Source organism: Erinaceus europaeus, chromosome 4, assembly GCF_950295315.1.
Source record: "Erinaceus europaeus chromosome 4, mEriEur2.1, whole genome shotgun sequence".
NCBI lineage: Eukaryota > Metazoa > Chordata > Mammalia > Eulipotyphla > Erinaceidae > Erinaceus > Erinaceus europaeus.
In genome coordinates this window covers 14,316,694-14,333,063 of record NC_080165.1, presented here as the reverse complement: position 1 = coordinate 14,333,063, position 16,370 = coordinate 14,316,694, and the positions used below count along the sequence as shown (strand labels likewise).

Below are 16,370 nucleotides of genomic sequence, written 5' to 3'. Positions count from 1 at the left end.
ATGTCCATCAGCATGACCTCGGTCAGGCGAGCGTCTGGATCTCAGGCTCTGCACGGGGAAGCTATGAGCGACAAGAACACCCACACTTGCTAGTGTGAGCATCAGAGCAGTGAACTCCGCGAGCAGCATTCAAAGCGACACTCAGCACACAGCACTTGTGAAGGTAACAGCAGTGGGGTCCAGAGCCTAAGTGAGGCTGAGTCCCCCCTCCTGTGTCATTCTCCCTTTTGAAACCTCTTTAGCAGAGTCCTATCCAGCTACGTTCTACTCCACAGCATGCCCTCTGTGCAGACCTGAACAGAAACCAATTCTCCTAGAAATCTGGGGGAAGGGGCTTTCACAGGCACTCAGTCCAGAGTGTGAAAAGGAAGTCGAAGGGCATTTCTGGAACTGGAGCAAGTGTATTATTATTATTTTAATAAATGTGATTTTTTTCCAAGATCACCACACTTTACACATAAATGATTTTGGAGAAGAGAGGTGCCTGGTGTTAGCGACTTTTTGTATTAAACTGTGAGAAATAATCTTCGGTGTGATGATTTGTATAGAGTTCTTTCAGAGACTTTTCCCTGATAATAGAACAAAAGAAAAAGGTCAGAAAACACATGATGCCCTAAATATTCTAATATATATATATATGTCAAAGCCCATGAAATTTCTGTCATTATCTCCAGGACACAGAGCATATCCCAGTCCTAATGGACTCCAAGGTAAGGGAGGGGGCATTGTATCATTGCCAGGTGGTTATACTAGGATGTGCCAACTAGAGGAATTGGGGGAGGGGAGCTGCATTAAAATTAAACCTCCATAGAGGTGGTAGTAAAAGACCTCATCCCAGCTCCTTTGATAGCTGTCAACTTCTTTTTAAATGTTTTTTTTAAATATTTATTTATTCCCTTTTGTTGCCCTTGTTGTTTTATTGTTGTAGTTATGATTGATGTCATTGTTGTTGGATAGGACAGAGAGAAATGGAGAGAGGAGGGGAAGACAGAGAGGAGGAGAGAAAGATAGACACCTGCAGACCTGCTTCACCACTTGTGAAGCGACTCCCCTGCAGGCGGGGAGCCCGGGGGCTCAAACCGGGATCCTTACCCTGGTCCTTGCGCTTTGCGCCATGTGCGCTTAACCCGCTGCGCTACCGCCCAACTCTCAACTCGTCAACTTCTTAATGTCCTTCTAGGCCCCCCAACAAGGTTACAAACCAATGATGGACCCTTTGGAGAAAAATACTGATGGGCCCCTTCTGAGTTCAGACCGAGGTCTTGATGAGCGGGTAAAGAGGGAAAGGTGGGGAAATAGTTTGTCGATTCCAAGTTCTCTAGCTAGTCTAGATTTGACCTTTCTGTAGCTGAAACTATGAACTACTCTAACGGACTCTATAACAAAGACTCCCAAGCTTGTTCTTGGTAACCTGGGACCCTCCTCCCACCTGAAGAGCCTCCTTGTGGTGGGTGGCTGGCCTATCATCTGAGTCTGGGCATGACGCCTCCTCCTGGAAGCTCTCCCGACTCCCCCAGGTGCACTCAATGACCCCCTACCCCAGAGCACCCAACACTCAAGCCACTAGCACCCTTTTCTGAGCCTGTTGGTAGGTGCCAGTGCCCAGCTAAAGACCGCTCAGGGGAGGGTGACTCCAGGAGGTGGCATGACAGAATGTGCCATGTGGCCTGTGTGGAGTCAGTGGTTTCCAAGCACTAAGATTCTGGTCTCCTGGCTCTGAGCGCTTCTCCCCTTTCTGTGTGAATTCAGGGGCCATGGACAAGGCAAACCACAGTTGCAAAGAGGCTTCTGGTGAACTATGAACCAAGGGTGTTGAGCCCTTAGCAGGGACAGATCTGGGGAGGGAAGGAAACCTTACTCTGTGAGCCCTGCAGTCAGCCCTTGTCCTCTGACTGACACCCTTTCTCTGTCTAGCACCCCAGCCCCCTGCTCCCCCTTCCTAGCCCCCAACTTGTAGCTCATCCCTGCTGGGCACTCACCGCAGAAGATGCTCCTCGGCCAGTCTGAGGTTGTTGCAGTCCAGGGCCTTGCGCAGCTCTCGCTGCTGCCGCTGCTGCTGCCGCTGCTGGAGTAGGGTTGCATGGGCATTCTGAACCCTCTGCCGGTCCCAGTCCAGGTCTCTCTGGCGTGCTTCCTCCTGGAGTCTCTGGAAGGAGAGAGGGAAGGAGGGAGACAGACTCATCACCACCTGTCCTGAGTGCAGAAGAGCCCGTCATCTAGGACTGGCCTCTCAGTACTTGTGGGGGAACTGAGGCTCAGTCAGGTGCAGGAAGAAGAGTGGCATCACTGTAAGAGGGCAAAGGAGACCCCTCTCTCCCCCCAGACGTACGCTAGCTGCTTCCCACTATCAGGAGTCACTGGCTAGTCCTCTGGGGCTTGAAGGAACAGTAGAGATTTGATTCCAGTAGTGAGTCCCAGTCTGGGGCCCCAGACGCAGGGTTTGCTCCAATCAGGACTTGTACATTTGGGGTGCTGCTCTCCCTGGCAAGGGAGCCAGCTGGTCACTTCCAGCACAGTGGCTGCAGCAGCCCCACCCAGGGACGGAGGGGCATGCTTGTCTTTGTCCCGAGCACTCACTACCCCAAGCTACCTTATAGGCCCAGAAAGGTTGTCTCCTGTCTTCCTGCTAGAATGGCTCCCCCTTGGGGGTGGTTTTAGGGCAAGAAGTTGACTGTCACTGGCTGTACTCAGGAGGTGGCACTGAGCTGCCTGTGGGCCCAGGAGGGGACGAAGCCGGCAGGGCACATACTATCTTTTCCTGGATTTGCTGCTTCTGAACCAGGCGGATCTGTTCCAGCTGTGCCTGGCTCATGCCCTTCCAGCGGTCAGGGGTCACGCGGTGAGGCCCGAAAGAGCTGGCTGCCTGGTTTGGATTCTCAGAGAGCAGGTCCCCATGAAGCAGGTTGGATATCTCAGTCAGGTTGTCCTCTTGCTCTTGTTTTTTCTCATGAATTTTCCTATCAATTGACTCTGCAGCCTACACAGAAAAGATACTCAGGAAGATGCTTTGAGTGAGTGCAAGAGAACTGAGGCAGAAGCTGGCAGATCTTTCCGGGAACTTTGAAGCTAAGAGGGCACCAGAGGTGCCACGGAAGGGTGGGTGGGAGCGGTCTCTCTGTCAATTGCTGAACATGGTGACTGAAACACGCAGCTAATGGTTGCTGAGAGGAACGATAACAGCTATTGTTGACGAGTCCTGACATTGTGTCTAGTGCGGTGCTTTACCGAGAGCAGTCCCACAGTGACCTCCATGTGAGTGTATAAAGGTCATGCCTGCCAGTCAACAACTATGGTCGGTACTTTCTGGGCTTATAGCAGAATTACGCTTCCCTGCCTCCTCCATGTGTGAACAGGGAAATGCGAGCTAAGGTGACGAGGGCACTTTTAGAAGAAACCAGGGCTGGGGTGTTGGATGAGGAGGGGACGGCGAGCTACATGCATTCTGTGTTGTGATTCCAGAGTCTCCAGGTTGGTAGCTACTCCGTTCAGGGGGCCTGGGTTCCAGAGTGAGGCCAAGAAAGAACCGAACCCTTCACCGCCTACCCCCGTGCCCAGTACCAACCGAAGGTGGACACCAAGCTCAATGAATGTGCTCAGCTTTGTGGTGTTCTCATCCGAGTGGCCTGGAAGGTATCACTATCCCTGTTTTCCAGATGGTAACCCTGAAAGTCGTAATTGACTTCCCAAAGCTTTAGAGAAGAGCCTGGTCTTGCATACTGAAACCCAACTCCACGTCTCCAAAGAAAGGAGCACCCCTCAGCAGAGATGGGGACTCCCTCCTCCTACTAAACAGACTGCCTGGTTGGAATTCTCTTGAGGACGGATCTTTAGATCCATGTATAAATTAACTAGGCTGGGGCCAGGCGGTGGTGGACCTGGTTAAGCACCCACACCACAGTGCCTAAGGACCCAGGTTTAAGCCCCAGGTCCCTAACTGCAAGGGGAAAGCTTCACGAGCGGTGCAGCAGTGCTGCAGGTGTCTCTCTGTCTCTCTCTCTCTCTCCCTCTTTATCTCCCCCTTTCAGTTTCTCTGTCTCTATACAATAATAAATAAAAATATTTTTTAAATGAACTAGGCTAACAAAGTTTGTTTCTAGTAAAGAATAGAGTACCCAAAGCCAAAAGTGACTTTCCCAGCACTGGGGACATTTATTATGACACTTTTCAGTGCTCCCGTGGCAAAACAGGGGACCTGGAGGTGTTAGCAACTTATAGTAGCCCCTTCAACTGTATTATGATCAATGACTGCAGAAAGACTGATTTAACAAACTTAAACTGGGCTTGAGCAGAAGGACCAATAAATATCTATTAAAGCATCTAGATGGTGATGAACCAATAATTCACTAAGAATCAAGAGCCCTATTCATGCCATTAACTCAGACAATTGATTTTTTTTTATTGCCTCAGGTTATCACCAAGGCTCGCTGCTTCCACAACAAATCCACTGCTTCTAGCAGCCCTTTTTTTTTTTTTTTCCTTTTTGATAGTGACAGAGGAAAACTGAGTGGGAAGGGGAAAATAGAAAGTGAGAAAGACAGACACCTGATGCACTGCTTTATTTCTCATGAAGCATCCCCCATAGGGAGAGGCTTGAACCCTGGCCCATGCACACAGTAATGAGTGCGCTCTACCACCCAGTCCCATGTCGCTGCATCAGAAAAACAGCCTGAAGAGGGTGTCTTATTTTTTTTTAGCTTGAAGCCACCTCAGCATCAGGCTGGCAGGGCGGGGAGCATCTGCAAGGAGGAAGTGGGGCAGAGTGGAGAGAGAAGGGAGCTATCAGAAGAGAAAGAAGAAGAGAAGAAGTTCAGAAGAAGCTATCAGAAGTTGAGAGAGAAGGAGGCTTCCGACGTTTGCACTAATCACCAATATGGTAGTTACTCTTATTAAAGATAGTCCCTGGGTGTGGGAGATAGCAGAAAGGTTATGCCTGAGGATCCAAGGTTCAGTCTCCCATATTACCATATACCAGAGGTAAGCAGTGCTCTGGGGGAAAAGAAAGAAAGAAAAAGATGAGAAAGGAACAGAAGGAAAAGGAAGGGGAGGGAAGGGAAGGGAAAAGAAGGGAACGAAGGGGAAGTCGAGTTGAGTCTCTGGACTGTTCTTGGTAAAGAGAAATGCTGAAATTAGAACCCAGACCAGGCATCAGAGCAGCTCTGAATAGGACCCAACCAGGTGTGTGTGTGTGTGTGTGTGTGTGTGTGTGTGTGTGTGTGTCCACGTCTGGAGATCACATGCACTCTTACGCCTTCCCTGCCTCACTTAGGACACAGAAGCGGGGATACACATCCTTTCTGGCCAAAAACAACTCCAGGGGTTACCTGGCATTTGTTGAATTCCTTCACAGCTGCACACACAGCCTTTCTGGTGGCACTTTCCAGATTCTGAATGTGCTGGGCTGTGCTGTCAAACTGAAGTCTTGTCTTTGTGTGGAGGTCCTCTGAAAGAAGTGAAACAGTCAGACAGAGCGAGCCCGGCCACAGTTCCTGCTGAGCTGCGCAGGCGCCCTCCGTGCGCGCCCACCCACCCACCCACTTCCTTTCTTTTATGTTTCCTTTCTTTTTATTTGACAGGACAGAGAGAAACTGAGAGTGGAAGAGGAGAGATCTAAGGAGAGTGAGTGAAAGAGACCTGCAGCATCATTTCACCACTCATAAAGCTTCCTCCAGCAGGTGAAGTCCAGGGGACTCGAGCCCAGGACTCTGCATAATGTGTGCACTCAACCAGTGCACTAAGGCCCACCTACTTCTTTTTTTTTTTTTAAATTATTTCCTTTTTTGTTGCCCTTGTTGTTTTTTATCATTGTTGTGGTTATTATTATTGTTGTTATTGATGCCAAATAGGACAGTGAGAAATGGAGAAAGGAAGGAAAGACAGAGAGGGGGAGAGAAAGACAGACATCTGCAGGCCTGCTTCACTGCTTGTGAAGTCATACCCCCTACAGGTGGGGAGCCGGGGGCTCGAAACGGGACTCTTACGCAGGTCCTTGCATTTTGCACCATATGCGCTTAATCTGCTGTGCTACTGCAGGACTCCCAGCCCACCCACTTCTTATGGACCTCTCACCTCACACAACTATGATGCCTCTGGGGGATGATGGAAGAGTTCACTGGTTAATTCAGATGGAGTTCTTAGGGGCCATGAAGTGATTGCACTTGGTTGCACACACACATTACTGTGTGTAAGGACCCAGGTTCAAGCCCTTACTCCTCCCTCTGGGCAGAAAGGAAACTTCATGAGTGGAGAAGCAGGTCAGCAGTGATGACCTTCTATGACTCCATTACTATTGGAACTATTCAGCTCGTCAACGTATATAAGCCTCCCAGTGCCTCATGGGATAATGAGGTCCTGCCTAGCCCAAATCACCCAGCCGTTTACGTTGGAGACTTTAATAGTCATCACCAAGACTGGGGATATTCCTCCACTCGTGCTGATGGCTCTATCTTAGCCGACTGGGCTTCAGCGAATGACCTCTCCCTATTATACAATCCCAAACAGCCAGGCTCTTTTCACAGTGCTAGATGGAATAAAGACTCGTCACCCGACCTGTGCTGGATTAGCACAGTCAACGGCCAAGCCTTTCCCGCTATGAGACAAGTTCTCAAGATCTTTCCGCACAGTCATCACCGCCCAGCTATCATCCACATTGGTCTCCAGCTCCCACTGATTCTGTGCTCGGAAAAACTAAGATGGAACTTTCGGAAAGCAAACTGGCGTCTGTTCAGTGATCTTACCAACAAATCTATTCCTGCAATTCCAATTAACTCTATCCCCTCTGAAGATTCCTACAGGCGCTTCCGCCAAGCCATCCTCAAGGCAGCTTCCCAAGCCATTCCTCGTGGGAGACGTGCTAACTATACGCCTTGTCTTGATGCTGAATGCGAGCAACTACTAAAGCAGTATGATGAGTCGGGCGACCCAGATGTGGCCAACCATCTCATTGCCTCCCTGGATGCAGCACGCCAAGCCCGCTGGCAACAACTCACGGAAAGTCTGAACTTCACCCACTCAAGTAGGAAGGCCTGGAGGCTTCTTCACAGTCTGGGTGCCGGTAGCCAACCCCCTCCCGTCTCCCATCCTCCCGTGTCTCCAAACTCAGTGGCCAGTCACCTAATTCAAGTTGGATGTGCTAAGATCGACCCAGTCTGGAAAAGAGAAATTTCCCATGAGTGGTCATCCCACTTCTGGTTATCTTGTCCATCTCCAAAACTCTCTCCCTTTACACTGTCTGAACTGGAAGACGCTTTGAAGAGGGTTAAACTGGGAACAGCTGCTGGCTATGATAACATCACCCCAGAACTCATTCTTAACCTGGGTCCCGTGGCAAAGAAGTGGCTCGCTTCATTCCTGTCCCACATCTTGGAATCTGAGTCTATGCCCAAAGTTTGGCATCGTGCGAAGATAATAGCGGTTTTGAAAACAAAGAAAGACCCAACACTGGCCGCCAGCTATAGACCAATTTCTCTCCTCTCCGTGTGTTACAAACTGCTTGAGAGGCTGCTTCTGTCACGTATTTCTCCTCTTACAGAGAAATTCCTATCACCCGCCCAAGCTGGTTTCCACCCAGGAAGATCTACCTGCGAACAAGCCCTGGCCCTCTCAACTTACATTGAACATGGATTCCAGAAGAATTTAAAGACGGGTGCTGTCTTTGTTGATCTCACAGCAGCCTATGACATGGTCTGGCACCGTGGTCTCCTAGTCAAGATCTCAAGATGCCTGCCTCCATGGGTGGCCAACACTATATCGTTTCTTCTCCAAAACAGAAGATTCCGGGTGCATCTGGGTGACAAGTCTAGCAGATGGAGACTTGTCTCAAGTGGCCTCCCCCAGGGCTCTGTTCTGGCTCCTACGCTATTTAATATTTACATCAATGACCTCCCAGAAACTTCTTCAAGGAAGTTCATCTACGCCGATGACATCTGCCGTGCAACTCAGGCATCCAAGTTCGACATCCTCGAGGAAACACTCACGAAAGACATGTCTCTGATATCTGATTACTGTAAAAAATGGCGACTAATCCCTAGCACTGCAAAAACGGTATCATCTGTTTTCCATCTACACCATGCCTCGGCCTCGCGTGAGCTTAATGTGCAGCTTGGCGATACGAGAATCCGGCATGAAGCCCAGCCAGTCTATCTTGGCATTACTCTCAATCGCACCCTGTCATTTCACGAACATCTCATAAAAACTGCAGCAAAGGTGGGCGCGAGGAATAACATCACTGCAAGACTGGCCAGCTCCTCATGGGGCGCGAGCGTTTCCACACTACGATCATCATCTCTGGCATTATGCTATTCCACTGCAGAATACTGTGCCCCAGTATGGTTCTGTAGCCCCCATGCCCACTTGGTCGATTCCAAATTATATTCCTCCATGAGGATAATTTCTGGAACCATCCGTTCCACCCCGGTTCCATGGCTGCCAGTTCTTAGCAACATCGCCCTGCCAGATATTCGTCGGGATGCAGCATCATCTAAGTTCATTTCCCACCTCTATGCTCGACCGGACCTGCCAATATATGCGGATATCTTCGCCCACCCTGTCCAACGCTTGATGTCTCGTCACCCAATCTGGTCCCCTATGCCTACACTGAACTTCTCTGTTCCAGTCTCTTGGAAACAGAGTTGGCAGTCAGCTGAGGTAAAGAACAAACAACTCATCACAGACCCCTGCAAGCATCAACCCGGCTTTGACCTAGCACGTTATGATTGGGCCCTCCTCAATCGCTATCGAACAGGCCATGGCCGGTGTGCCGCTATGTTCCATCGCTGGGGAGCCAGAGCCAACCCGAACTGCCCCTGCGGCTCCAGACAGACTATGACCCACATAGTCAATGACTGCCACCTCTCCAGATTCAAAGGAGGTCTCAAAACTTTACATCAGGCTCAACCTGACGCTGCTGACTGGCTATGGAAGATGGGCAAACGCTAGAAGAAGAAGCAGTGATGAAGCAGTGTCTATTGCTCTCCCTCCCTCTCTGTTTCCTCCTCCTCCTCTCTCATAAAACAAAAACAAAAAGAACAACAACAACAACAAAACAGAAAGGAAAAAATGGTTGTGGGGAATTCTGGATTCCCCACACTGAGTAACAGCAATGACCCTATTGACAATAAAATACGAACACTAATACTAATACTAACACTAATACTAATGCTAATAGTTCTTAGATGGGTGCAGAAATACTGATCCTCAGTTGAGTCTGCACTTTCTGCTAGGAGAGAGGGGTTGTTTCATGCCTTGGAGTCTTTGCTGAGATGCTGCCTTGTTGGGCAGTATGCCAGCTCCCCCCTGCTTAAAGCTGTGGTCTATTTACATAATCACTGTTTTACCTGAGAACCGCCCTGCCTGCAGGGCACTGGTTTAATCCCACTGGTTTGCACTCTCTTTTCGCTCTGCCCCCTCTCCTAGTCACACCCTGTTTTACACCCTACCACTTCCTTCCTGGAGAGTACAAATGCAGATGAATAAAGCCAGCATGGCACTGCATTGCATCCCAGCTCAGCCATGAGTCCCTGGTCATCTGTCTCCCGCCTGTGAAGCTAGCCTGGCATCTGGCACCTGAACAGAGACCGGCACTGCCTGGCTCTGTAGACTCACAGTTCGCAGGGTACTTGACTGGACCTATGAATTAATTTCCCACTGAACACACTATGGGAAGGGATTGCTTCTGAGTTACTCTGGCTCTGGGACCTAGAGTTTCCCTGAGTGACTGACACGCAGAAGATATTTCACTCTGAGGATGCAGTCCCTGGTGTCTCTTTCCCCACACAGTCAATGTGGTAAATCAGGAGGATGGATAAACAAGAGGAGATGATGAAAAATAAGGTGAGGGGGGGACTACTTGTTAGAGAAAGTATTGAAACCGATCTGCCTGCTCTGTCCATCACCTGCACACTTCTGCTGGGCAAGGGCATCCTTCCACTCCTGCTGCTGCTGCAAGGACCATTCTCGGTTTTGTTCCTCTTGGAATTTCTTCCTCTTGTGGAAGTTTAAATCCTCTCCCATGAATTTCTGCATTCCCGATATTGTATTCCGAATATCATTATCTGACTGCCGGGCTGGAAGAGCCTTCCTAAGGGCCAGAGGGTCAGACAGATCAAACTCACGGCGAGTTTCCGGCCTCTGGACGCTCTGCTGGAAGTCATTTATAGCCCTGCAGAGATTTCTCCTGTCTCTCCTGTCCCGCTCTTCTAATATGCACAGGATCTTGTCATTTTGCCTCATTTCAGAAGCTGAAAGAAACGGGGCATATCCGTAAGTGTCTTCATACGTGTTAAAATTCATAGCCGCAATAAGCAAGTTTGGACACATTTGTGGGAGATGCAGCTTCCCCAGCCTGGGCAGAGGCCTGTCACTTCTGCATTGAGTCTTGAGGAAGCCTGGCTGAAAGGCACATCCCTCCTCAACTCTGTAGGCTGAGCTGGCACCGAGCTCAGGGACAAGGGAGCCGCCTCCTTACACAACATACCCTAAAGGTTCCCATTTCTCGTGCGTGACCTGTACGTGACCTCCCTTTATAAAGCTATAACTTGGGTCCTTAGAGGCTGGTGACTTGCCTTTGAGCCCAAGCTGGATATGAGAAGTGGGTGTGACCTAAGAACACGAATGAGGTGCACCTGGGGGTAATTGACATGGAGTGAGTGTCACGGGCTTTCCTCGTTGGGTCCTCCATGCTTCCCCTGTGTTCCTATTGGATGGTGATCAGTATATCTAACCCTGTGTATGAACAATAAATGAGCTGTCTCTCTGAAGCCCTGCAGGAAGTGGGTCCTTTCCTCCTCACCTCACCCTCACCGCTGGTTCCCAGTTCCCTGTGTTGCTGACACTTCTCCGCTGGCCACATTTTAAAAAGTTAGTTGGGGGGAGGGGGGTGGAGCGATAGCTCAGCTGTGGGGCAGCTGCATTCTTAGGTGTGCAGCCTATGTGTGAGCCCCTGCACACTGCTTAGCAGCACAATGGTTCCGGGGTGGGTTCTGGGGCTGTGCTGTCTGTCCCTGTCCACCTGTCTCTCTTTCTGAAGCTGAAAACATTGGCCTGAAGTGGCTGCTCATGTACAAGGCTCCAGTATTGTCAGATGAAAATTTTGGTCACCAAGAAATAGTTCATCTGGTGGAACATATGCCTAGCTGAGGGTGAGGCCTTGAGTTCAAGTCCCATCACCACATAGGAGCATGATGGTAGCACGGATGGAGCACCATGGATGGTGGGGCAGGGCTATGATGGTTCTCGTGTGTGTGTGTGTGTGTGTGTGTGTGTGTGTCTTCCTCTTGCTCAAAAGATTTTTAACCAATTGAGCTGGGAAGCTTGCCCCGTGATGATGGCATTTAGGTGTGAGCCTCTGGGTTCACTCCCTGGCACAATAAATAAGAAATTCAGTGACTGTAAAAGTATTACAACCCTCCAAAAAGATTTGAATCTAACCTCATGCATGGCAGTGCATGCACATTACACAACAAGCTGTCTGACCTAAAAAAGATTAATTTTTTTTATGTGTATATACCTATGTTTGTAGCAGCACAGCCGAGAAAGTTGTGGTCTATATACACAATGGAATACTGCTCAGCTGTGAAAACTGATGAATCCATCTTCTTCACCTCATCTTGGATGGAGTGTGAAGGGATTATGTTAAGGGAGGTAAGTCAGAAAGAGATGGATGAATATGGGAGGATCTCACTCATAGACAGTTGTTGAGAAATAAGAACAGAAAGAGGAAACACAAAGCAGAACTTGGACTGGGTTTGACGTATTGCACCAAAGTAAAGGACTCTGGTGGGGTGTGGGTTCAGGTCCTGGTGCACAGTGGTGGAAGAGGACCTAGGTGGTGGGTTAAAGAGTTTTACAGGAAACTGAGAAATGTTACATATGTACCAACCACTGTATTTACTGTTGACTATAAACCATGAATCCTCCCAATAAAAATTCTTTTTTTTTTTTCCTCCTCCAGGGTTATTACTGGGCTCGGTGCCTGCACCATGAATCCACCGCTCCTGGAGGCCATTTTTCCCCCCTTTTGTTGCCCTTGTTGTAGCTTCGTTGTGGTTATTATTATTGCCCTTGTTGATGCAATTCGTTGTTGGATAGGACAGAGAGAAATGGAGAGAGGAGGGGAAGACAGAGAGGGGGAGAGAAAGACAGACACCTGCAGACCTGCTTCACCGCCTGTGAAGCGACTCCCCTGCAGGTGGGGAGCCGGGGGCTCGAACCGGGATCCTCACGCCGGTCCCTGTGCTTTGCGCCACGTGCGCTTAACCCACTGCGCCACCGCCCGACCCCCATAAAAATTCTTAAAAGGTTGACTTTAAAAAATGAAAAGAAAAAAGAAAAAAAATGAAATGAATATATTCTAATGTGGATCAGTAATTTATTTAAAAATATGATGGGTCTACAATAGATTCTAGCAGAGAAGCAATTACAGAGAAGCCAGAACTCCCACCTTCTGCACCCCAGAAAAGAACTTTGGTCTGTAATCCCATAGGGGTAAAGGAGAGGGAAAGTAAACCAGAGGGCTCTGTACCCCCAATTCCACCAGAACCTGAAGCACTGGTCACCAGGAATCTTGTTTTTATACTTCTAGTGAAAGGGAAGCGGATCTGGAAAACACCACAGCAAGCCAGGTACAGTTTTGCTTATCAGAAAAAGGAGAGAAAGAAAGGAAAGACACTCAGAAGTAGTAATAGGTATAGGGGTGAATTAGAAAGGAAGTGAAGGCAGGGATGTTGAAAAAATGAAGGCAAAATATTTATAAATACATACATATAGACAGACAGATAGACAGACAGATAGATAGATAGATAGATAGCTTTAGAATCAGCCTGTACCAGTGACCTTGGGAGAATTACTACAGTTTCCAATGGAGGGGATGGGACACAGAACTCTGGCTGTGGGAACTGTATAAAATTATGCTCTTACTACCTTACAATTTTGTAAATCAATATTACAACCACTAATATAAAATAAAATAAACGTTGACCTGGTTCAGCGAAGCCCCCTGAAATAACACAGAAGGAGGAGGAGGATGAAAAGGAAGGAAAGCAAGATAATAAAAAAAAAATGGGAAAAAAATATAAAAATGGAGACAGACAACAATAATAGTCAACTCATATCTGTGATCTTGGCAGAACTAATGCAGTTTCCAATGGAAGAAATGAGGACACAGAACTCTGGCGGTGGGAAAGGTGTGGAATTGGACCCCTTTAAATTTTGTAAATCAGTATTAACTCACTAACAACTTCTTCAAATGAAGGATGGGGACCATACTGAAGGTTTGGCATGCCCCAAAATGTTCATTTTCCAACATGTCCAGAGTAGACTTTTTTCATTATATGCCATCTTAGTATGTGAAAGTGAGGCCGATGAAGTCCTATGGGCCTTGAAAGAAACTGTTACTACAAATTTAAAGAATACAGATATCCCCCTAGATTTGGGGGAAAGGGAATTATTTCTGTGGAAATAATACTTTCTGTTGGAGAAACCTATCTTAAGGTAGTAAAAACGTGGGGGGGGGCAAGGTTTTGTCACTGAAGTCATACTCTCTTCATCACTTAGACTGCTTCCTCTCTGCTTTTGCTTGGGGGCCTTGGTCCCTATTCCATTCCTTATCACAAGATACAAAACCCAGGCTTCTCCCATTTACATAAAATTGGCAGCCTTGTAAATTCTCCATGTGTATTAGTAATTTTTTTTAATACTTAAAAACAGAGAGATGTCCATTATACGCTGTTAGAAACACATGTATAGGGGCCAGGTGGTGGTGCACTGGGTTGAGCACACACATTACAGTACACAAGGACCCAGGTTCAAATCCCTGGGTCCCCCTAAGGGAGGCAGCTTCATAAGTTCTGAAGCAGGGCTGCAGTTGTCCCTCTGTCTCTCTCCCTTTTTATGACTTCCTCCCTATTCAATTTCTCTCTGTCTCTATGCAATAATAAATCAATAAAAATTAATAAAAGAAACACATGTATAACTAGTAAAGTACTAAAGCTTTCAAGAACTATATATAATGGAAAACTTCAGCTACAAGAGACGAAACTGTGTTATTTGCAAACAAACAAACAAAAAAAAAAAACTTTCAGGGGATTTTGTTGCACAAACTAAACCAGGAGACCTAGTTTCACTGGCCCAGAAATCATATACTTACCCTTAAATATATTTCCAACAGAGCTTCCTTAAAATTCAATAGTTGACTGAAGAGAAAGTTAATTGAGCACCAGGAATTGTGGACCTTTAAAAGGAGGAAGATCTTGAAAACTAGATTCTACTTATGTGAGGCAAGCAAGACTGGGTTTTGAAACCCTACACCCCTAAACCACTAGATAGGATGGTCAGGAAACACTCACCGAAACTTTCGTGTCGAGCTTTGTCAGTGGCATCTTTAATCTTCTGGTCATGAACCTGAATATCCCAGGCTTTTGTGTCTCCCTGGGAATGAGAAACAAGAGGAGTTAAGAGCCAAGGTAAGTTTATTTGGTTAAAAAGAATCCTACTTATCCTTTTTAGACATCGCTCACTATTAATGAGTAGTCTTATGTACACACAGTGTCTTCCTATTTGCACGCTTTGTTTACTAGGTGGCTCTTCAGCTGGCCTCTCATCCTCTTAGTTACCAAACACTTCTTGGGCACTGCCTTCTCTGGGAAGCCACACATTTTCCTGTCTGCCTCTCCTTCACGGGACTACGAACCCTGTAGGGACAGCAGGGATTTTGCCTTATTCCTCATCTCTTGGGCCTCGCTCCAGCCTGCCACAAAACAGGAATTCCAGGGTGAAGGCGATAGGACAGTAGTTATGCAAAATGACTTTCATGCTCCAACTCTGAAGTCCCAAGTTCAGTCCCTAGTATCTGCATAAACCAGAGCTGAGCAGTACTCAGAAACAAAGGAATGAAAAGACAAGGAAAAGGAAAGAAAAGAGAAGAAGAAGAAAAAAAAAAAAAGAAAATAACCTTTAAGGAGATAGCACAGTGGCTATGCAAACAACTTGTCTGCCTGAGGCTCTGAGGTCCCAGATTCTATACTTAGTGCCATCAGCCAGAGCTGAACAGTGCTCTTAAGAAAGAAAGAAAGAAAGGAGAGAGGGAGGAAGGGGGAGGAAGGAAGAAAGGGAGGGAAAGAAAAATTTTAAAAAGAGAAAGAAGCAAACATAATCCAGTAGCTGTGCCAACTGAATCAACTGAAAGCAACAGCCAGCAGTATAAAATAAAACCCAGGATGGGGGGTGAAGGGGTAGATAGCATAATGGTTATGCAAACAAACACTCATGCTGGAGGCTCCATAGTCTCAGCTTCAATCCCCCACTCTGGTAACATAAAATAAAATTAAATTAAAATAAGTAAAAGCAGGTGCAGAGGAAGGTAAAAAAAAAAAAAAAAAAAAAGAACCACCGGGTTTGAGTTGGTGACTCCTTCAAGACTCGTGTCTGGCAGGTGGAAGATCTATTAAGGTTCTTTCTCTCTCTCTCTCTCTCTCTCTCTCTCTCTCTCTCTCTCTTTGCCTCCAGGGCTATCACTGGGGCTCGGTGCCTGCACTGCAAACCCACAGCTCCTGGAGGCTATTCCCCCCCCCCTTTTTTTTGCCCTTGTTATTATTGTTCTTTTTGCTGTCGTTGTTGGATAGGACAGAGAAATCAAGAGAGATGGGAAAGACAAAGAGGGGGAGAGAAAGATAGACACCTACAGACCTGCTTCACCGCCAGTGAAGCCCCCTCCCCCGCCACTGCAGGTGGAAAGCCCGGGGGCTCGAACCGGGATCCTTAGGTTGGTCCTTGCGCTTGGCGCCACGTGCGCTTACCCCTCTAGGCTGCCGCCGGCCCTGCTCTGGTAAGGTCTTTGGCCCCCAGCGAAGACAAGTGCACCGAGCTACTCTGCAGCTGCACCCAGACCAGAGGTTTGCCTGCAGGCTCTGGCCCCTGTGGGACCCTTCCCGCCCCGCACCCCGCACCCCCCACCCCCACCCGCGCCCCCCACCCTCCCCACGCCCACATCCCCCCGCCCGCACCCCGATGATCCTGTCCCGGGCGTTGAAGACCCGGCTCCTCCTGCACAGCTCCGCATGCGACCTGTTGGCCAGCGCCAAGTGCTGCTTCAGGTCCTTTGGCTGCGCCACCTCCATGACTGGCAGCTGCTCAAAACCCCAAGAGGCCTTTAAACAGGAGACAGGAAAAAAAAAAAAAAAAGACAGCAGAAAGGAGACCAGTCCCAGCCTAGGAGAAGCGGGCTGGGGCTGAGGAATCCGAACGGGCTGCGCCACCAGGGTCCAGCCGCGCAGCCCGACCGCCCGCGCAGGCGCAGTAGCCTAGGCGTGGATTCAACGGTTACTATGTAAACAGCTCCGGTTGCTAAGGGACGGCGGGTGGGTGTGTGTGTGTGGGGG

At 48.3% G+C, this 16,370-nt stretch overlaps 1 protein-coding gene across 1 annotated transcript; it reads right to left on the bottom strand.

The window, feature by feature from the left end:
* Positions 1 to 390: 390 nt before the first annotated feature.
* On the bottom strand, positions 391 to 16,303 carry RIBC2 (RIB43A domain with coiled-coils 2). The gene is made up of 7 exons (XM_060188762.1): positions 15,996 to 16,303; positions 14,340 to 14,421; positions 9,891 to 10,235; positions 5,322 to 5,440; positions 2,750 to 2,977; positions 1,980 to 2,146; positions 391 to 569 (listed from the first exon to the last, which is right to left on the bottom strand). Exons 1-7 carry the CDS (start codon positions 16,107 to 16,109, stop codon positions 491 to 493), a joined length of 1,134 nt encoding a protein of 377 aa, XP_060044745.1. The 5' UTR covers positions 16,110 to 16,303; the 3' UTR covers positions 391 to 490.
* Between the last annotated feature and the right edge of the window lie 67 nt (positions 16,304 to 16,370).